General features: G+C 41.6%; 1 protein-coding gene across 1 annotated transcript; it reads right to left on the minus strand.

The window, feature by feature from the left end:
• Positions 1–6484: 6484 nt before the first annotated feature.
• Positions 6485–23219, minus strand: LOC125450931 (selenoprotein P-like). Its single transcript, XM_048527381.1, has 5 exons — positions 23085–23219; positions 19383–19594; positions 12405–12617; positions 10309–10429; positions 6485–7913 (listed from the first exon to the last, which is right to left on the minus strand). Exons 2-5 carry the CDS (start codon positions 19574–19576, stop codon positions 7641–7643), a joined length of 801 nt encoding a protein of 266 aa, XP_048383338.1. The 5' UTR covers positions 19577–19594; positions 23085–23219; the 3' UTR covers positions 6485–7640.
• Between the last annotated feature and the right edge of the window lie 819 nt (positions 23220–24038).

Consider the following 24038-nt stretch of genomic DNA (forward strand, 5'->3'; position numbering starts at 1 on the left):
CTTACTCCTTTGTAATTACCCTAATTTAAGATTTGCACAGTTATTTCTGACCCAGAGCCCCTCTCTTAAAATCAATGGGCTGAATGGTCTACTTATGCTTCTTATTTTTATAGCCTAACTCCATTTGTCTTCCTAATCATTTGTTACCTGCCTGTTAGCTTCAGTAACTTATTAACTTATTTGTACATTTATATCTTCCAACATTCTTACCATTTAAGATATAATCTTTGAACCAATTCCTCCTACCATGGGACTGTCTTATGAGGAGAGATAGGTTAGACTGGGCCTGTGTTCATTCACATTTAGAGGAATGAGAGGGGATCCAATTTAAGCACACAAAATTCTATCACTGGGAGGATATTTTTCCTGGTTGGGGAGTCAAAAACCAAGGGTTATAATCTCAGGCTATGAGGTAAACCATTTAGGACTAGATGAGAGAACATTTCTTCACTCAGTGGATAATGAACCTGTAGAATTCTCTACCACAGAAGGCTGTGCGGGACAAGCTACCAGATATATTCAAGATAGAGACTGATAAAGTTTTAGATAATAAAGCTGGCAAGAGAGAGAAAGCAAGAATATGGCTTTGAGTTCAAGGATCAGCCGTAGTCACATTGAATGGTCAAGCATGCATGAAGGGGAAATGGCTTACTCCTCTTTTGGCAGTTATTCCGAGGTTGGGGTGTGAGGGATGAGTTGTGGGAAATGCGGGAGTCACGTTCCACGGCCAGTCCAGTATACCTCCACTGACACCTTCATCCACCCAGCTGAACTTGTCCTCACCCTCAACAACTTCTCTTTTGATGCTTCCCACTTGCTACAGATAAAGGGGCTGGCCATGGGTACCTGCATGGGCCCAAGCTATGCCTGCCTTGTTGTAGGTTACGTGGAACAATCCTTCTTCTGTTCCTACACTGGGCCCCACAATAACCAACAAAAGAGAATCCCCCTCGTCCTCACGTACCACCCCACCAACCTCCGGATACAATGCATCATCCTCTGACACTTCTGCCATCTGCAATCTGACCCCACCACCAAAGACATTTTTCCCTCCCCATCCTTGCCTGCCTTCCGGAAGGACCACTCTCTCCACGACTCCCTTGTCTGCTCCACACTCACCTCCAACTCCACCACACCCGGCACTTTCCCCTGCAACCGCAGAAAGTGCTACACCTGCCCCTACACCTCCTCCCTCACCCACATCCCAGGCCACAAGAAGACTTTCTACATCAAGCAGATGTTCACCTGCACATCTGCTAATGTGGCATACTGTATCTGCTGTACCCAATGTGGCTACCTCTACATTGGGGAAACCAAGCGGAGGATTGGGGACTGCTTCGCAGAACACTTATGCTCAGTTCGCAGTAAACAACTGCACCTCCCAGTTGCAAACCATTTCAACTCCCCCTCCCATTCCTTAGACAACATGTCCATCCTGGGCCTCCTGCAGTGCCACAATGATGCCACCCGAAGTTTGCAGGAACAGCAACTCGTATTCCGCTTGGGAACCCTGCAGCCCAATGGTATCAATGTGGACTTCACAAGCTTCAAAATCTCCCCTTCCCCCACTGCATCCCAAAACCAGCCCAGCTGGTCCCCGCCTCCCTAACCTGTTCTTCCACTCACTTACTCCCTCCTCCCACCTCAAGCCGCACCCCCATTTCCTTCCTACTAACCTCATCCCGCCCCCTTGACCTGTCTGTCCTCCCCGGACTGACCTATTCCCTCCCTACCTCCCCACCTACACTCACCTCTACAGGCTCCATTCCCTCCTCTTTTACCTACCTGTCTGCTCTCCACCTATCTTCGCCTCTATCCATCTTCGATCAGCCTCCCCCTCTCTCCCTATTTATTTCAGAACCGTCTCCCCCTCCCCCTTTTCTGGTGAAGGGTCTAGGCCTGAAACGTCAGCTTTTGTGCCCCTGAGATGCTGCTTGGCCTGCTGTGTTCATCCAGCTCCGCGCTTTGTCCCACTATTGAACAAGATGATTGAGTACTGAAGGGCATAGCTCCAGTGACAGGGCCTATGAGCTGAAAAAGGGGAAATATCATCATATGTGGTCCTCATCAATTTACCTGAAACCAATGTAAGTAGATCCATGGCAATATCAGTAGGATAGCTGCAGCACAGTTCTTGTGGAGGTGGAGTTCTACTCACACATAAAGAATACCCTGCAATGTCTTGTGTGACATGAATGGATGCATTTCTGGCAATGCCAAACTTGGTATCCCTAAGGAAGTGTGGCCCATCAACGGAAGCAAAATTGCATTCAACCACAATTTCTAACTTCATCGGCAGCAGAATCCCGACACTACCATTACTATTAAACCCTGTATCTCAATACTTTGATGTGCTCCTCACAACACTTTGCTGTATTTCCCTCTCCTTTAAGAGTTACCTGAAATTTCTGCACACCTGGCTTAGTTTCCATTGTTGTAAAACAACTATCCATATGTTGAACTGAGCAGTAAAAGACTTTACAAGATTTTCAAAGGTCTTACTGTAAATCTGTCAGTGTTATTGTAAATATATAACACCAATATCAGTTTCCACCTTTCCCTTTTGAACCCTGTCTTTGTCCAAACCCAACTCCCTCCTGGGGAAGAGCAAGCTCTTTTTTATGTTGAACATCCACCACCAGTTTATCTGATCACCAATCAACAAATTACAAACACTTCCACCAAAAAGGTAAAGAAAACAAGAGAGGGGACGAAGCTAAAACAGCATGGGAAAGGGAGTTATGAACACAGCTCTTTGTATCTCTTTTACCCACCACCCAAATCAATAAAATTACAGAATGAACCAAATAATGCAAAGTACTGAGCTAATGGAAAGATTCTTGGTAGTATAGATGAGCAGAGAGATCTCGGTGTCCACGTACACAGATCCTTGAAAGTTGCCACCCAGGTTGACAGGGCTGTTAAGAAGGCATACAGCGTTTTAGCTTTTATTAATAGAGGGATCGAGTTCCGGAACCAAGAGGTTATGGTGAAGCTGTACAAAACTCTGGTGCGGCCGCACTTGGAGTATTGTGTACAGTTCTGGTCACCGCATTATAAGAAGGATGTGGAAGCTTTGGAAAGGGTGCAGAGGAGATTTACTAGGATGTTGCCTGATATGGAGGGAAGGCCTTATGAGGAAAGGCTGAGGGACTTGAGGCTGTTTTCGTTAGAGAGAAGAAGGTTGAGAGGTGACTTAATTGAGACATATAAAATAATCAGAGGGTTAGATAGGGTGAATAGGGAGAGCCTTTTTCCTAGGATGGTGACGGCGAGCACGAAGGGGCATAGCTTTAAACTGTGGGGTGAAAGATATAGGACAGATGTCAGAGGTAGTTTCTTTACTCAGAGAGTAGTAAGGGAATGGAACGCTTTGCCTGCAACGGTAGTCGATTCGCCAACTTTAGGTACATTTAAGTCGTCATTGGACAAGCATATGGACGTACATGGAATAGTGTAGGTTAGATGGGCTTGAGATCGGTATGACAGGTCGGCACAACATCGAGGGCTGAAGGGCCTGTACTGTGCTGTAATATTCTATGTTCTATGTTCTATGTTAATGCACACTGACTATCTGGGGCAGTCTAATGACAACAATCTAAGAGGTGGGGAAACCAAGGAAGAAATTAGATAAAATAGTATTGGAGGGGGAGAGCATGCTTTCCAGCCTGTGATGGTAACCTCTGAAAGCTTCAAGAATATTGGGGGATAGCACATACACCTCTTTCTATGAAACCCAGGCATCACTGCAGTCGCGGAAGGGAGTTGGGTGGTTAGCAATTGCTATCGCTTCATGCCCTGCTCTCTGAACCTTCCTGGTGGCGACCTCATCCAGGCCCAGGCGCAAGTCTAAACCGGACAGCGCGACTCCAGATTGGGTGAAGAACTCAGTTTTTTGTCCAAAAGATCCCAGCTTTTAATTTTTCTTTTTTTAAAAAATATCTGGGAGATTTCTCACACACAACTGATTTTCTTTCCCCATCACCAAATCAGTGACTTTTTTAAAAGCTGTTACCTGCCACCAAACTGAATGATTAAAACAACCAAATAAACAACAATTAACCCACTGCCCACAAGTGACGAAAAAAATCAAGGGAAGGGCTAAATCAAAATGGTGTCAGAGGAAAGAGTGCAGCTCTAACAACAGTCAAGAGGTTTGGCAGAATCCAGGTCAAAGCAACCCGCTAGATTGGCACTATGCTCACAAACATCCTCTCACTGCGCCACTAACACTCAGTAACAGCAATGTACATCATCTAGGGAGCTGATCACCAACGTCAGAAAGAAAGGAGGAGAACGCACCCCCATCTACATCAATGGAGCTGAGATTAAGAGACTGAAGAACATCAAGATCCTCGAAGTGACAATAACTGACAATCTGTCCCCGATTTCCCACGTAGATGCAACAGTGAAGAAGGTACAACAGCACCTCTCCTTCCTCAGGCAGCTCAGGAAATTTGCCAAGTCCATAAGGACCCTCACCACCTTCTACAGATGCCCCGTTGAAAACATACTGTCTGGGTGTATAACGGCCTGGAACGGCAACTGCTCTGCCCAGGAGCGTGAGAAACTACAGAAGGTGGTGTGTACATCCCAGACCATCATAGGAGCCAACCTTCCATCCATGGGCTCCATTTACACGGTTCACTGCCACAGAAAGGCGGCCAACATCATCAAAGACCCATCGCACCCCGGTAATGATCTCCTACAGCCTCTTCCATCAGGCTGAAGGTACAGAATCCTGAACACACACACCAGCAGGTTCAGGAGCAGCTTCTTCCCGGCTGATATCAGACTGATGGATGGGCATCAACCTCAAATAAAGTAACCTGTAGTATAACCTGTCTGCTTCTAAGTCTTTTTGATCTGCACACCCTTTGGTTGCTGTGATCTGCCTGTAGCGCTTGTGAACAAAGCTTTTCACTGTATTTTGGTACACATGACTCATGGAAAATTTTAAACATGTAAAATCAATCAAATCAAATCATCTATTTTTATACTGCAGAAATTCAACAAGCCTCTTAAGACAGCACCTTACGAACCATGATCACTATAATTTGGAAGGACAAAGGCAACAGATACATTAAAATCCCACAGCCTGCAAGTTTCCCTTCAAAATCACTCACCATCCTGACTTAGAAATATTTTGCAGATACTTCACTGTTGCTGGGTCAAAATCCTGTAATTCCCTCCTTCGCAACATTGTAGGTCTACCCACCACACATGTGACCCTAACCCTATCCTAGTGCGTTAAGAACCCGCACCTTCTCAATGGCAAACAAGAATGGGCAATAGAAACTGGCCCAGCCAGCCACACCCATAATTCCATGAATACATTTTTAAAAATGCCCTCCAGATTCACCATTCAAGAACCTTTTCATTAAAAAATGAATCACAACCGTGTCACCCGTGTCACTCATTAAAATACCAATTAACCAACACTGTCCACCAGGACATTTCTGACACTATCATCCATTTCATAGAGCCACACAATTCATATAATGCAGAAGTAGGCCATTCAGCCCATCGAGTCCACATCGTCCCTCTGAAGAATCCTACCCTGACCCAACCCCTAACCTATCTCTGTAACTTTGCATTTCCCATGGCTATTCCCACCTAGCTTGCCTGAACACGATGTGCAATTTGGCATTGCCAATCCACCTAGCCTGCACATCTTTGGACTCTGGAAGGAAACCGGAGTACTCCAAGGAAACCCACGCAGACACGGGGAGAATGTGCAAACTCCACACAGACAATTTGCCACTGTTTAGAACTCAGTGATGTCATTGTTGGATATTCTGTTGCATGAAGGGTTCTTTTGATATGCCAGCTGCTATTATTGATGAAAACACCAGATATTGGAAAGCTTAAATCCTCAAGCAGGAACTGTGGAAGCGGAAACAGAATTAATGTTTCAGGGCGATGCCCTTTCCTCAGAACAGTTATGATGGAAATTCAATAACTTGAAATGTTAACCCTGTTTCTCTCTTCACAGATGCTGCCAGACCTGTTGAATATTTCCAACATTTTCTGTTTGCATTTCAAATTCCAGCATTAGAAATCTAACATTTTAATTTTGTATTCTTATTGTTTCAATCTAATTTGAAATGCCAGCTACTGTAGACACAAAGATAACCTAATGGCACAGTTACATCACAGACTATTTATCTTGTCCTAACATTTTATGGCATGAATCTGGTATCTGGTAATGACTGCAGTATAGAGCAAACTGAATTGGGACTCCTGAAATATTCTGTTTTGATCCAGAGTCAGGTTAAGGCTGAACTGTAGATTTACACTAATAACTTCAGTGTGGGAGCAAATTAAAATCTGTGTTGTGTAATTGATTCTTAAATTGATGAAACTAAAATGCAGAATTGAATCTCAACGCCCAAAGCAATTTTTCCAATACCAATTGCCCAGTATTAAATATGACTTCATCACTGATGGATTTCTTCAGAAACAAAAAAGACTGTGCCAACAGTTCTTTTTGAAAACAGAATGTTTATTAAAATCTTCTTACAGAATACTTCCAGTGCACTACAGACTTTCCAGAGAATCTAATTCGTTAACATTTACCATACAGGAATTCAGGTGAACTAGGGGAAGTGGTTTCCCTGGTAACCATCATGAAGTATGGTATTTGCTTCCAAATGATCTTTCATTTCTACATAATCAGGTTTTCTCTCAACACTAAAAGCTAATACTCCCTAATTTTAATACAGGATGTCTTTGTTATTCACATCTTGAATTAGAGAAGAGAGTAGGTGTGATTTGGGATTGCAACTTGTCTGTTTATGACCCTCAATCTCCTGTTTGCACTGGCTGTATTTAATTACAGAAAAATTGAGGAATTATTTGCTAATTTCTCTTTAAAATGTTCTTACTTGTTGTAGCCGAAATGAAAAAAATCAGAGGAAAGATAAAATGTAGAGGAATCTTTCATCTCAAAATTATTGTGGGAAGAAAATATGATGCATTGAGAGTACCAACGCATCTATCTGGTTAAAATGTTGTTGGATATAATGCAGATTAGCTTCTCAACTTCACTTATCTTCCCTTTGCATTTGCCTTGCATCAAATAGCAGCTCCTACAGGATAGTTTGTGCTGCTGTCCTCATAGAGGCAACCACAAGGATTGGGACAACAAGCAACAGTGAAAAGGGCTAATCGGTACCTTATACTGATCAGCCTCAGAGAATGGTTTGGCAGCAAATCAGCCCTCAAGATGGACACGAGGGTTTGGACTGTACCTTGCAACTAAATTTCAACATGGAGCTTCAAAGCTGTACGAAAATAGACAGCAGTTTACATTCCAACTGAAATGTTTACTGCAACCCATCTTGTCATTCTCTGCTTTTAACTCCTTGTCAAGGTCCTCAGCGCCTTTGGCTCATCTGATCTTGTAGTCAGAGAGCAGGGATCAAGCGTCACTGTCAGGATTCAGTGACACTGTCTATACGTCCCTGTTCCTGTCATTGTCAGGAAGATGATTGTGTCCTGCAGTGTCATGTCACCTCGTTATTGGAGGATTTGTCACTGAGCAGCTGACGACAGTATCATCATCATCTGATTCCTGCTAACTCTGACATACCTTCAGGCTTTCACTTGAACTTTCTCTTACAGTTTGATTTGTTTATTCATGGTTGTGGTGAGCCATTACCTTCTGCCAGGTCAGGTATTTCTGATTCTGAATTAGACTGGTCATGCTGATGGTGGGGATGGTGACGATTTTGGTGGTGTTTATGTGTATTATGCCCTAATTGCACAGGATCTGTCCTGTTTTGCTGGAGTTGGTCTTCTCCATTGGGATTGTAGTTCTGATGAGCATGATGGTGCCCGCTGTGGTACTTCCTTGAATCAATTTTTAATGTTTCTGTTATGTTTCTTGCAATACATGCTGGAGAATTATCCTGCAGATACAAGCACAGGACATGTCAGACAATGTAAACTTAGCCCATATTTCTAAATACCTTAAATGTATATTTTTACATACCTGAATATTTAAAATAAAGCTATCTTGTCATTAATCACATTGTTATTTGTTGGATCTTGCTGTGCATAATTGCAACATTACAACACTAACTACCATTCCAAAGTGCTTCATTAACTGTAAAAATGATTTGGGAAATCTTATGGATATGAAAACAGCAATAAAATTCAAAGTCTTTGTCTTTTTAGAACATAGAAAATAGAACAGTACAGCACGGAACAGGCCCTTCAGCCCACAATGTTGTGCCGACCATTGATCCTCATGTATGCACCCTCAAATTTCTGTGACCATACGCATGTCCAGCAGTCTCTTAAATGACCCCAATGACCTTGCTTCCACAACTGCTGCTGGCAACGCATTCCATGCTCTCACAACTCTCTGTGTAAAGAACCCGCCTCTGACATCCCCTCTATACTTTCCACCAACCAGCTTAAAACTACGACCCCTCGTGCTAGCCATTTCTGCCCTGGGAAATAGTCTCTGGCTATCAACTCTATCTATGCCTCTCATTATCTTGTATACCTCAATTAGGTCCCCTCTCCTCCTCCTTTCCTATTATACGGCGACCAGAACTGGATGCAGTTTTCCAAGTGCGGTCTAACCAAAGCTTTATAGAGCTGCAACAAGATCACACGACTCTTAAACTTAATCCCCCTGTTACTGAAAGCCAAAACACCATATGCTTTCTTAACAACCCTGTCCACTTGGGTGGCCATTTTAAGGGATCTATGTATCTGCACACCAAGATCCCTCTGTTCCTCTGCACTGCCAAGAATCCTATGCTTAATCCTGTACTCAGCTTTCAAATTTGACCTTCCAAAATGCATCACCTCGCATTTATCCAGGTTGAACTCCATCTGCCACCTCTCAGCCCATCTCTGCATCCTGTCAATGTCCCGCTGCAGCCTACAACAGCCCTCTATACTGTCAACGACACCTCCGACCTTTGTGTCGTCTGCAAACTTGCTGACCCATTCTTCAATCCCCTCATCCAAGTCATTAATAAAAATTACAAACAGTAGAGGCCCAAGGACAGAACCCCACTCACCTCTGACTTCCAGGCAGAATATTTTCCTTCTACTACCACTCGCTGTCTTCTGTTGGCCAGCCAATTCTGTATCCAAGCAGCTAAGTTCCCCTGTATCCCATTCCTCCTGACCTTCTGAATGAGCCTACCATGGGGAACCTTATCAAATGCCTTACTGAGGTCCATATACACCACATCCACAGCTCGACCCTCATCAACTTTTCTAGTCACATCCTCAAAAAACTCGATAAGGTTTGTGAGGCATGACCTACCCCTCACAAAGCCGTGTTGACTGTATTTGATCAAGCCATGCTCCTCCAGATGGTCATAAATCCTATCCCTCAGAATCCTTTCTAACACATTGCAGACGACAGACGTGAGACTTACTGGTCTGTAATTGCCGGGGATTTCCCTACCACCTTTCTTGAAGAGAGGAATTACATTTGCCTCTCTCCAGTCCTCAGGTACGACTTCAGTGGAGAGCGAGGATGCAAAGATCTTCGCAAGTGGCGAAGCAATTTCATTTCTTGCTTCCCAAAGCAGCCGAGGACAAATCTGGTCCGGGCCTGGCGACTTGTCAATCTTAATGTTTGACAAAATTTTCAGCACATCAGCTTCCTCTATCTCTATCCATTCCAGCATGCACACCTGCTCTTCAAAGGTTTCATTCACTACAAAGTTCATTTCTTTTGTAAAGACAGAAGCAAAAAACTCATTTAGGGCTTCCCCTACCTCCTCAGACTCCACACACAAGTTCCCTATGCTATCCCTGATTGGCCCTACTCTTTCTTTGACCATTCTCTTATTCCTCACAAGTGTAAAATGCCTTTGTGTTTTCCCGGATTCCTTCTGCCAAGCCTTTCTCGTGCCCCCTCCTGGCTTTTTGATATTGAGTTGTGTTGATATCACTTATTCTTTCTTCAGATGTGGATGTCACTCAAAGGAGTGTCTTTTTGAGTTATTTTAGGGAGTAATCAAGAGTTAACATGCAAGTCAGACCAGGTGAGAACGCAGAATTCTCTCCCTAACAGGACATTATTAAACTTTTGCATTTACAACTAATTACAATTTTGTTGTCAGTTATTACTTGTTTCATTGCTATCATATCCTGGAGGGCTCAGTCTGTCCTGGCATTTCTGTATTTCCCAGTCAGACAACTGTTGTGCTCACTAACCCTAGTCTATCATTCGTCCACCTGTTCAACTCTCTAGTGTGTTCTCAGTGTACGATGGCACAACACATTTCCTAGCATTTGAATAATATCATGAATTCATAGCTTGGTACTTACCTGAACAAAAGAGCAGTTACTGCATATTCTTTGACAATATGTTTTTACAATTGCCTGTGCCACATATGATTGTGATAGGATGGTGAATGGCAGTTCCAGGTGATAGGTCAGGTGGCCACAGCTGTTAAAAAAATGTGCAGTTTGTTAGATTCCTACAGCAGAAGATCAGAAATTTAAATAGAGAAAGTTAAATGTGTTGTACTGTAGCTGGTAAAAAGAAAGTAGTGTATGCCTTTTGTGATATTCAACTTGTAAGTGATTGTAGAGTGTTGAGGAAAATTGAACAGAAACAAAAGCATAACTAATAGCTTGGTCACACAGAACTTAAGCATTGTTACAAAGAGCTTTTTGTTTTGCACTCACTAAAACCATGATACAATGAACAGACTTTGGCAAAGGGACATCAATCTATACAGCATGAGAATATGGTACTGATTTGTCGTTCCAACATTGGAATGGCGATGCATCAAGAACAGTTAATTGTCAAACCTAATTCTCAGACCAGACAGATAGATTTTGATTGGTCAGATTGTTGCCATGGGGATGCTTCCTTGACCCTTTTTTTGCCAAAATGTTTGTACACAAACCATTTGCCTACATAAAACAGTATCTTGCTTACTTATGTGTATAGCATGCAGCAATACATCACACTGTGAGCCCAGCTGATGGGTGTCCAACCTAACTCTTAGCGTAGTCCGGATTATTTAATAAATGATTCTCAACAGCAGAATAACGTCCACTGGTGGGTATACTTTTGAGGATTGCAATCTCAGACCATGGACCATGTTCAGCACACTGACAGCCTAGAATAGCTGACAGGATGTGTTATTTGATAAGGTCTGCCAGTCATTGGGACAGATGGCCTATGTAACGAGCACTGAAATTTATATATCACATTACATCTTTGTGTGGTTGCTAAAATGTCTTTTTGGCTTGATTACAAGGTTCTGCTAATGGAAAAAAAAACTCTCATGGACTGACTGTATAGTGACAGCTTGATGTGCAGATTTTTCAGATACTTCTCTTCGCAGGGTAATCTGAGGTAGATTGAGTTTCATTCCAGGTCCAAAAATGGTGCACACAGGCCTTTCTTGAGTTTTGCAATATACAAGTGATGATTTGATCAGGGCATCCACAATCACAGAGGATAATTTTGATATGCTCTTTTTCAGCATCAAGCTTACATGGTGAGCAAATGGCTAGAGCCCCATTCATGAGGTTGCTAACAAAATTGATCCTGTGCTGTGTGAGACAGTAGGAATCCAAACATACACACCGACTGGTGAACATAGGCTTTTGGCAGATCATAGGTAACCCACTGTCAAGCTCAGCTAAGACACAAGCTAACATTAAATTATTCCATTCCAATGGATGGAGTTTAGTCAGCTGTAAACAAATTCTTTGATGCAGTCACAGATTCAAATATCAGAAACACATTAGATGCAATTGGTAGGAGGTTCATTGTCTTTCCACTGAAAGTGTGCTTGTCCTGGTAACCAACAAAGATCTTAGCAATACTGGAACTAGAGGAGATTGTGTGGCAATGTACATGGTGTTACTGAAGCTGAACTCAACTGCATAAGTTAGTAAGTTTATGAGTTCACTGAACTGAGATTCCCACACAGATGGCCATGATGGAGTGACATAATGTGAATGTCAATAGCATCTTTGTGTTGGTAAATAAGTTAGTCATGTCAAGAGAGCACATCGACATGTTATTACTGTCAACATGTAGGCTTTGTAGTTATGTTGTGGTTAAGATTTACAAGTAACTGATCTTGTTGCATCTCCATGCCAATGATGGCCCAACCAATCAATCTCATACTGTACAAGATGTGGGATTTTGTTCAAGTCTGTCTTGTGTCACAGTTCTGATAAATGCAATGCTGAAAGCTTCAAATTCTTATCTCCTTTTAGAAATGTTTAAAAACACAATTCATTCTTTTACGATGCACTTATGTTATAAATAAGTGACAAAGTTGGAGTAGCCACAGGAGTATAGTGAAGTGTCAATGCAATTTGCAGTGAGAAACATGTAGAATGTACATACTGAAAGCTGTTGACTAATCTCAAAATTAACCAATAGTGTAACACACCTATCATAGATCAGGAAGTCATCCTTAACTCCTTGGAGCAGCGTCCAAACATCGGGTTGATTAACTTCCTGCTGATACACGGGAATTTGATTTTCCACCTTTGATTTTAGAAGTTGGTACTTTTCACGTGAGGATTTCCCTTGGTGATTTACCACAACGAAGGAGACATTCACAAATCCATTTGCGTGGAGTTTTTGTTTCAGGATTGTCAAACTGAAATGATAAATTAACTTATGAGCCACAAACTGAAGATTGCATGTTAAATGATCCTTAGCTCAGGTGTACATGAGTTGGGATATTTCATTAAGTTATTATTAATTAATACTGCTAATATTAATTACAAACTAACAAAGTAATTAAGAGGAATGAAATAATAGGAATGATAACATTGTTCAAGCGTTACTCATCTTTCTGAGAGAAAAGAAGTTTTGTTACGTGCTTCCAAAACTGGAAAGTTGCTAAATTTGCAATCCTGTCTGCAGCATTGAAAAGCAATCATCTTGGGCAGCATTGGCAAAGCAGTACTTATTGATATGAATTAGATAAGTTGGTGTTAACTTTCACAAATTTGATAGACTCCAGATTCTATCAGTCTGGCAAGTACCAAATAAAACCTTTCCCTTAAGAAGGGAGGGAAACAGAAAAAGGTAATCAGCTTGACATCTGTCGTGGGGAGAACAAATTGATCAATCATCAAGGAGGTTAGAGCTGAACACTTACAAAAATTCAAGGTAATCAGAAAGACTCACAGTGGTTTCATTTCATGAAAGGTAAATCATGTTTAGCTAGTTTATTGGAATCGTCTGAAGGATTACTGTGAGTTGTGGGTAAAAGGGAACCTGTACTTTGATTTCCACAAGGCATTTGACAGTGTGCCTCAGACAAGGGCATGCAGAATATAAAAGATCATTGTGCTTTTATGAGTGGTTGAATAAAGTGATAGCATGGTTAGGGGATTAGCTGGCAGAAAACAGAGTTTGCATGAATGGGCCTTCTGATTGACAGTTCTGATAAGTATAGTAGCCTTTTACAATTATTATGAAAGATTTAAATGAAGGGAGAGAATCTGTAAATGACAAAGATAGGTAGGAAGATGTGTTGTGGAAAGGACATAGGAAGATGCTGAAGAAGAGTCTTTAGACTCAAAACGTTAGCAGTTTTTCTCTGACCACAAATGTTGCCAGACTTTCTCCATCGTATTTTGTTTTTAACTACAGAGGATGCCTATAGATATATGTAAGTTCGGACATTGGGCATAAATCTGCAGATGGAGTATAATGTGGAATGAGTAAGTTGATTTACAAGGAAAGGATGAACAGGCTGGGCTTGTTTCCATTGGAGTTTAGAACAGTGAGCAACGATTGTGTGTGAGCGATATTGTTTTAAAATTACGGGTCACTGTTTCAGGTCAGGGATGAGCAGATTCTTGTTTCTCTTAGGGGTTTGGGAATGTCACCTCAAAAATCAGTAGTCACAGTGTTAGTGGAATTCAAAACACAAACAGTTTAGCCATGATCCTTTTGAATGGTACAGCAGGCCCAATGGGCCAAACAGTCTACTTTGCTGGTAACTCTTATATTTGTGTCATAACTTTTACAATTTATAGTTTCTTTGAAAGTGACTGGTGGTGAATGGAAGAGGAGTTCAGATCAGATTGAAATGTGACCCTGGATATTCACAGAGGATTATCTCAGGATGAATCAATAACTAATCAAATTACGTTCCAATTCCAAGAACCAGTCCCTAAAACCTGTCTTTTATGCCAAGGGGGAGTACATTATACAAAAAGATTATCAAAGGAGATAGTGAAATACTGATGCTAGGGTGCTATGTGCAGACTGAGACATCAGGGCACAACTCACAAGAAACTATTCCTCATACAGCACAATAAATGAATTGCCAGCTGGCTGTGAATCGGAATGAGTTTATATCAGTGAGTATGAGGAGAGATAATTTTTAAAATGTGGAACTCAGTAGTTGAGATTTTCAGCTCAGGGTCAGGAGCCCAGCAAATGGAGAATTCTTGGGTTCTGACCCTGTGTCAGTCATGTGACGCTATTTTCAAACATTCGTGTCCTAATTAAGTTGGTTGCTCGATTAGTGGTGGTGAGCGCCGCCCAGAAGCTGAACAGACTCCTCAAATGACATGTAGCAATGCTTGTGGATTTTTAACAGATCTTTAACAGAGTATGGCAAGAACTGACACAACAAGGCTTATGATGTATGGTATTCCTCAAAATTTGTCAGACAGTTTGAAAACATCTAAAATATGTAATTGACCACTGTTAGAATGGATAGTAAACTAGTGGGATGGTTCAAATTAATAGCTGGGATAAGACAAGGGTGACATTTTGAATCTTGTACTGCAGGCTATACTGGTATTGTGTAACAAGATAGGATTAATGAATAACAGTGAAGTCTAGGTGGGAGTAATCATAATGTGATTGCATTTTACATTCAGTTTGAGGGAGGGAAGACTGGGGCCATGCTTAACTCTTCAAAATTTAAATAAGGCCAATTATGAAGCATGAAAGCATGGCTGACAGAAGTAAATTGGCATGTTGGGTTAACAGAAAGGTAAACAGAGATGCAGTGTCAGGCATTTAAGAGGATATTTCAGAATATACAGAATTAATACATTTCAATGAGTAAGAAAATTTCCAATTGATTTCATTCCATTAACCCACTGTCTGTGGTTAAGTGGAAATATTGAAGATAGCATCAAACTTAAAGAAAAAGCAAGTCATTGTGCAAAGACATGTGGCATTTAAGAAGATTGGACAGAAAGTAAAAAACACAGAATCACAAAAAACAATAAAAAGAGAAAGAAGTTGGAGTACAAAAGGAATCTAAGAGCTGATGGTAGGAGTTTCTATAAATATTTAAAGAAGAAAATAGTTAACAAAATGAGTGTTGGTCCTACAGAAAGTGGAATTGAGAGTAAGGCATTAATAACAGAAAATAAGGAATGGCAGATGAGTTGAATAGGTATTTTGCATCAGTCTTCACCACATGGAGTACAAATAACATCCCAGATGCAATGATACATTGGGAAATGGAAGGAAGGGAGGAACTCAAGAAAATCACAACTGTCAGTGAAGTGGTTCTGAGTAAAATTGTTGGAGCTGTTGATTGACAGACGGATGGACTTCATCTCGGTGCCTTAAAAGAAGTGGGTAGTGACATTGATGGTGCATTAGCTTCAAGTTTTCCAAAGTTCCCTGATGTGAGGATGGAAGAAAGCAAATGTAGCTCGTATACAAAAAGGGAAGGTAACAGAAAGGAGGAACTGCCCAGCAGGATCACCTGCCATCTGTCATAGAGAAGCTATGATTAAAAATGTTACACCCAGCATTTGGATAAGCTCAAGATAATCAGGCAGAGTCAACATGGTTTGGTGAAAGGGTCATCATATTTGACCAATCTATTGGAAGTCTTTGAGGAGGTAATAAATGCTGTAGTTAAAGGGGAACTGGAAGGGTATAATGTACTTTGATTTTCAGAAGTTATTCGATAATGTGCCATAACAAGGTTTTTGTAGAAAATAAAAGTTTATGGTGTAATGTGTAGCATCTTGGCATGAATTTTGGTTTGGCCATCCATCAGGAAGCAAAGCAGATTGGCAAGATATAATGAGTGGTGTACAACAATTGTTGGTGCTAGGGCCTTAACTGCTAAAAATTTATTTAAAAGGACCTAGCAATTTTGGGCCGGTACCTAAGAAAGGATGTGTTGGCCTTGGTGTGGGTCCAGAGGAGGTTTACAAGAATGATCCCAAGGATGAAGGGCTTGTCTTATCAGTAGAGGCTGAGGACTCTGGGTCTGTACTCACAGCATAGAAGGATGTGGAGGAAATCAGTTTGAAGTTTCCATAATACTGAGAGCCCTGGATAGACTGGACATGGAGAAGATGCTCCCTTTAACAGGAGAGACTAGAACCTGAAAGCACAGCCTCAGAGTGAAGGGAACGAACATTTAGAACTGAGATGAGAAGGAATTTCTTCCGCCAGAGGGTTGTTAGTTTGTGGAACTCGTTACCACAGAAGGTTGAAGTGGTCAAGTCATTGAGTGTGTTTAAGACAGAGACAGATAGGTTCTTGATTGGTGAGGGGTTCAAGGGTTATGGGCAGAAGTCAGGATAACGGGGTTGACAAACATATCAGCCATGATCAAATGGTGGAGCAGACTCGATAGGCTAGACGGCCTCATTTTCGGTCTCAGGTATGTTTGTCAAATTTGCTGATGGCACATAATTAGGCAGAAAAATAAGTTGTGAAGAGGACACAAAGAGCTTCCAACAAAAACTAGGTTAAATGAATGGAAAAACCTGTGGAAAAATGGAGTATAGTGCAGAAAAAATGTGAAATTATCCATTATGGCAGGAAGAATAAAATAAAGGATAATAAATGATGAGATATTACGAAGCACTGAATTACAGAAGGAACTGGGTCCCTCACTCGCATTTTGGTAGAACAAACAAGGGCTGGACCTATACAGTTAATGGGAGGGCCCGGGGTAGTTTTGTACATCAGAGAGGTCCAGGGGTTCTTTGAACTTTGTGTCACATGTGGACAGATTTGGTTAAGAAGGCATTTAGCACACTTGCCTTCATTGCTCAGGCCGTTGAATATAGGAGTTGGGAGAACATGTTGAGGTTGTACAGGATGTCGGTGAGGCCTCCCCTGGAGTGCTGTGTACAGTTCTGGTCACCCTGCTACAGGAAGGATATTATTAAATTGGGAGGGTTCAGAAGAGATTTATTAGGATATTGCCAGGAATGGAGGGTTTGAGTTATAAAGGTAGGCTGGAGTGTCAGAGGTTGAAGAGTGACCTTAGAGAGATTCATAAAATCATGGACTGCATAGATTAGATGAATAGCCAGGGTCTCTTCCCCAGGGTGGGGGAGTTCAAAATGATGGGACATTTTTTAAGGTGAGAGGAGAAAGATTTACAAAGTTCATGAGAGGCAGAGATAGCAGGAACTGCCGATGCTGGAGAATTTGAGATAACAAGGTGTAGAGCTGGATGAACACAGCAGGCCAAGCAGCATCAGAGGAGCAGACATTTTCTGAAGAAGGGTCTAGACCCAAAACATCAGCTTTCCTGCTCCCCTGATGCTGCTTGGCCTGCTGTGTTCATCCAGCTCTACACCTTGTTATCACATGAGAGGCAACCTTTTCTCACATGGGCAGAGGTTTGTGTGTGGAATGAGCTGCCAGAGGAAGTGGTGGAGGTGGGTACAGTTACAACATTTGAAAGACATGAATAGGAAAGCTTTGGAGGGATATGGGTAAAACACATATGGGATTAGTTTCATTTGGGAACATGATCGGCGTGGGCCAGTTGGACTGAAGGGTCTGTTTCCATGCTGTATGACTATGACTCTATGAATAAAAGAAAAAGGGTGCAGTGAGTAATTAGGAAAGCTAATAGAATGTTAATATTTATTGCAAGGAGAATCTAATGCAAAATTAAGTGAATTGTACTTCAGTCAGAAAGCACGCTGGTGAGGCCACATCTGGAGTACTAGGCACAATATTGGTCACTTTATTTAAAGGAAAGATATGAGTGCATTAATGGCACTTTGGAGACATTTACCAAACTGGAATCACAAAAACTGGTAAAATTATTCTAACTTATTGATATAATCAGGAACAAATGTATTTATTTAATTGTCCTTCCCTGAATTTGAGGTAAGGTTTGGCAGGTTAATCTTGTATCTGATGGAGTTTAGAAAATGTGCTTGAAACATAAAATCCTGAAGGTACTTGACAGGTTAGATGTGGAGAGAATGCTTCCCCTTGTGGGAGAATCTAGAACTAGGGGATCACAAATCAGGGCTTCCCATTTAAAACAGAGGTGAATCAGGACTTTCTCCCCCTCAAAGGATCTTGAGTCTTTGGAACTCTCTTCCTGAAAAGGTGATGTAAGCAGAGTCGTAGATATTTTTAAGTCAGAGGTAGATAGATTTTTGCGAAGAGAAAGGTGAAAGGGTTTCAGGAGAGGTGGGCATGTGGATGGGCTGTTACAATTGGATGGTACAGTGGCTCAGTTGTTAGCAATACTGCCTCACAGTGGCAGGGACCCAGGTTTGATTCCAGCCTTGGGCGACTGTGTGGAGTTTGTATGTTCTCTCCCTGTGTCTGCGTGGGTTTCCAAGGGGCGTTGCAGTTTCCTCCCACAGTCCAAAGATGTGCAGGGTTATGCAGATTGGCCATGTTAACTTCCCCATATTGTACAGGCTAGGTGGGCTAGCCATGGGAAATGCAGGGTTACGGGGATGGGGTGGGTCTGGGCGAGATGCTGTTTGGAGGGTCAGTATGGATTCTAGGGGCTGAATGGCCTGCTTCCACATTGTAGGATTTCCTATAAAGATAAACCATGATCTTATAGAATGGCTTAATGGGCTGAACAACCTCTGTTGCTTCTGATTCATGTGTTTGTAGGCAGTTATGAAACATGTGCTACATTCATAATATGCAACAGAAATGACAAAACTGGTACAGAATTAAGTTTTGTAAATTTCTATGATCTGGAAGCGTGAATAAATATAACAGACCAATAGTGAAAACTGAAATGAGGTCATTCTTGCTTCTTGCTACTACAGAGCATTATTTTCCCTGTTGGACATCAGCGGCTTTCAGTAACACTCTAACTTTGTTAGATCTTGGAAAGGGCATGAAAAGCTTTAGACTCCAGAATGATCCATGCTGTCCCAAGACTTTCAAAGGGCTAGAGAATTGTAGGGTTAGGGAATAAAAAGTGTGTTAGGTACTGCTGAGCTAGCTCTCTAAATATTCATTACTGCTGGAAAAAAATCCTGTCATTTCCAGTTCAGCTGAAAGTTTGCCAATTTGTGATTTTGCTGTTCGAGCCAGTATGTGTGACCTCGCGTATACTACATTATTAAAAATATATAAAACAATCCCACCTTATTGACAGAACAAAGAGCAAATGTGCTTAATTTACTGCTCTCACCCAGCTGCCTGAGTCAGACAGAAATGTCAGCTAGCCTGGAGCAGGGCCACAACGGTCACTTTGCCCAGAGAATCGGTCATTGGGTCTTTCCCTCCTATGGTCCATGCTGGTGGCTTGTTGCAGTGCTCCTGACCCTCCACCCACCCCAGCAGGAGCAGGCAGAGAGTCAGGGCAGCGCCCAGCCCTTTTCGCATTAACGGTCAGGGCTTTGGCTGAAAGAAAAGTATTAAAGTCTTGATTAGATAAAATTTTAATAACTTTTGCAACTGGACAGTACACATTTTGGTCATAACCCATTTTTACAGATTTTCATTTCACACCGCCATCAATATCCAGTTCACCATAATGATTTCTGAAGAAGGGTCCTGACCCAAAACGTCAGCCTTCCTGCTTCTCTAATGCTGCTTGGCCTGCTGTGTTCATCCAGCTCCACACTGTGTTATCTCACCATAATGATAGCTTTGTTTTATAATAAACCACAATTTTATTGGAATATAATTTTATTCATTGTACTTTCTAGAAGACTATTTTGGACAGTATTAAAATACTCTCAACATATTAGAATCTGAACAGCGTGGAAACAGGCCCTTCGGCCCAACAAGTCCACACTGACCCTCAGAACATCCCATCCAGACCCATCCCCCTATAACCCACACACCCCTGAACACTACGGGCAACTTAGCATGGCCAATCCACCTAGCCTGCACATCTTTGGACTGTGGGAGGAAACCGGAGCACCCGGAGGAATCCCATGCAGACACAGGGAGAATGTGCAAACTCCACACAGACAGTTACCCGAGGGTGGAATCGAACCCAGGTCCCTGGCGCCGTGAGGCTGCGGTGCTAACCACTGAGCCACCGTGCCACCCCCATGATTCAGATACTCAAACAAACCAAAATCTTACTTAGCCTGGTGTTAAAGCAAAATGCTGCAAATATAGAGTTAGTATAAATCTCCCGAGAGAATATTTGATTTCTATAGGACAATTGAGCATTGCCACCTCATTTATAAATTTACCCCACAATGATGACTCAGATCCCATTTGCACTGCATGGACTCTACCAACTTTCCTGGTTAATTTGGGATCATATCTTCCAATTCCACCAATCTATACTTAATTAAGCTTCCCTCTTTTTGGGAAAAGAACAGTATTAATTCATCTACTTCTCCATTGGTCAGGGTTAGTTGGCAAAAAAATAAAACTAACATTTCAGGTCAAATAACTTTCACTAGAACAGAAAAGTCAGAATTATGTTTTGTTTCTCACAGACGCTCCCACAGCCAGATTGTTTCCAGCATTTTCTGGATTGATTTCTGCACCTGGTCTGTTTAGTCTATCCTAGATGTTTAGTAACACAAGGCCTCGAGACATCAAATCTACTCCACCATTCATTCAATGAGATTGTGGCTGATCTCATTATCCACAACTACATTTTCCTGCTTTTCCACAGAACCCTTCCCTACTTATTAAAAATTCATCTCAGTGTTGTATGTACTTCACGACCCAGCCTGGACAACCCTCTGTGGTAAAGAATTCCACCGATTCTATACCCTCTAAGAGAAGAAATTCCTCATCTCTGTCTCAAAAGTGTGATCCTTATTCTGAGATTGTGGCCTCTGGTTCTAGACTCTTCCACAAGAGGAAATAACCTTTCCATCTTGTCAAGTTCTCCAAGAATCTTCTATGTTTTAATAAGATCATCTCTCATTCTTTTATAGCCCAATACATGAAGGCTCCCCTTACTCCACCTCTCCTTGCAAGATAGTTCTCCATCCTGGGGATCAGCCAAGTGAACCTTCTCTGGTCTGCCTCCAATGTCAGTATATCTCTCCTTATTTAAGGGGCCCAAAACTATTCACAATATTCCAGCTCTGGTCTCATTAGTGTCTTGAACAATTTTAGCAAAACTTCCCTGTTTTTATACTCCATTCCCTTTGAAATAAAGGCCACCAGTCCACTTGCTCTTCCCATGACTCTCTGTACCTGGATGCTGGCTTCCTGTGATTTGTGGGTGAGGATTTACAAATCCCTCAGTTCTGTAGATGTATGCAATCTTTTTCTATTTAAAAAGATTCAGCTCTTCCTGTCAAAATATATAAATCTCTCACTTTCCCTCAATATATTTTACCTACCAAGTTTTTTGGCCACTCACTTACCATGTCTATATCCTTCTGCAGACTTTTTCTGTCATTATAACCACTTGCTTCCCAACCTATGTTTGTGTCATCTGCAAACTTGGTAACAGGAAATTCACCATTCTCATCCGAGTCATTAATATAAATTGTAAATAACTGTGGCCTCAGCACAGGTCCCTGTGGCTGTTCACTAAATACAGGTTTCCATCCCGACAATAGCCCCAATATGCCAACCCTCTTTTTTTATGTAAAAAATGAAAATCAGGGACAAAAACAAAGTTGCTGGAAAAGCTCAGCAGGTCTGGCAGCATCTGTGAAGGAGAAAACAGAGTTAACGTTTCGGGTCTGGTGACCCTTCCTCAGAACTGGCTGAGAAGTTCTGAGGAAGGGTCACTGGACCCGAAACGTTAACTCTGATTTTTCCTTCAGGTGCTGCCAGACCTGCTGAGCTTTTCCAGCAACTTTGTTTTTGTCCCTGAATCACAGCATCCGCAGTTCTTTTGGTTTTTATGAACTTAGCCATTAACCTGTATTTGAGCAGTTGATTCATTTATTTTGTTCTGCTCACTACTGCATACAAGACCATTAATGTTGGCATTTTACCATTTCACCCTGACCCTGTTTATTGCCTTTTTAAAAAATGTTTGGATACTCTGTCCCAATCACTGCCCTCTAATACTGCCAAATCCTCTTGTTAGTCAATATTTGCCCTCTACCAAACCCACACCCGGCCTCGTTGAAAGCCTCTCGACAGTCCAAACTGGTCAAGGCATGGGAGGAGGCGATGTTTGCTGTTGTTGAAACATCCAGTTCAGTTAGCGAAATTTATTGTTTGAAATTAGCAGCGGATGGATTTTCATGAAGTGTGGTTGAGGTCTTCATATACTGGAATTGAAATAGGAATCCAGCGCAGGGCGATTCTCTGTTCATGTAGCACGCCGGGTTTTATTTAAGTTATAAATTCGAACTGTTGGCACTGAACCTGACGGATTTGCCCAGACTGCTGTGTGAAGTTTGCTGCATTTCTTGTGTTGGTAGGTGGCCTGTAAAGCACGAACAGCGCTTGCCAATTCTGCAACAGCTTCTAGTTCATATCTATTGCACAGATTCTGACGTTTTCAGATTAAAACAAAACCGCTAGAAATACTCAAAAGGTTTTTGAAAAGGCCCTCAAGGGTAACAGAGACGCGAACAGGTTCTGAAATTAATGCAATAATAACTGGGCAGTAATTAACATAATTATTCAATGACTTCAAATACATTTCAATCACAAAACCTGAACGAGTAATTCCAACTAACGGAATATTGCGATCGGACTTTTCATCATAAACTGCGCGACTCAATCGCACTTGTTCACTGAGCAAAAAATATCGCTGAATCAAAAAAAATCATTTTTAATTGTTTACTTCATTAGACTTGGCACGTTTTCCAATAAAAAGGCCGCTGACAAAACGAGGGAAAAAATACGGCTCTACCTTGCACTATTAATTGCTAGTTACTTATTTTAACAGCTTAGTGCAAACATATCCGTTAACTTCATTAAAACGCACAACATTATGCCTTACATGTCGTTTTCGTCTTCTTGCTTAGTTCTTATTCCTGCTCCGATTGGTCTTTCTACCGGTCTGCCAGTTGTTCCTCGCTATTTATATTCCTGTTGTTTATCTCTGTCTCTTTGCAGTCACAAGATTTGGCTCAGAGTTCACATCTGTCAGCCATACAGTAAAAGGAAAGCCAGCAACAATGTGCCCAGTTCCCATTTTCTTGTCTTTTTTAAAAGCTATTGTTTCACTTCATGAAAAAGGCAACAGTCAGATACTTAATCTCATATTTCCTAATGATGTTACCAACATTTTTAGATGTGGAAATATTTCAAGGCCCTGTGGTAGAATGTAGAATATTATGAAATAAATAATGTTTAAAACTAACTGCTTCCAGATTTTTTTTCATTCCCATGAGGGATTTCACAGAAAATTCTCCACTGTCACACAAGGCAGCCGAGCAACAAAATAGTCTGTGAAAGTTCGTGAAACCCAAAGGGTCTTATTTTGGGAATGACAGATTTTAAAATAATTACTTTTCTTCAACAGGTCAAAAGTCCTCGTAATGATTAATTCCTAGCTAATCTTGAAAGAGGTAAATTCCACTTTTAAGTCAGTCTAAGCAGAAATATCCACGATTGTTTCTGTCTGCCCTCTTCACAAAACTATATACAAAGACAGCAGCAACAATCTTTCACAGATAACAAAGCGTGGAGCTGGATGAACACAGCAGGTCAAGCAGCATCTTCCAACAACAGTCCTTACCTGGCACCTTTCACATAATCAAACATCCAAGGCAATTCACAGCGAGCGAGTATTATAAAACAAACCATGGCAATGAGCCATAGAAAGTGAGATTAGGTCTTTTTTTTATTCACTAACAGGATAAGGGCATCACTGACCAGGCAGCATTTATTGCTCATCCCTAATTGCCAGAGCGCAACCCAGAGTCAACTCATTAAGGGTGGCATGGTAACT

This window comes from Stegostoma tigrinum, chromosome 3, assembly GCF_030684315.1.
Source record: "Stegostoma tigrinum isolate sSteTig4 chromosome 3, sSteTig4.hap1, whole genome shotgun sequence".
NCBI lineage: Eukaryota > Metazoa > Chordata > Chondrichthyes > Orectolobiformes > Stegostomatidae > Stegostoma > Stegostoma tigrinum.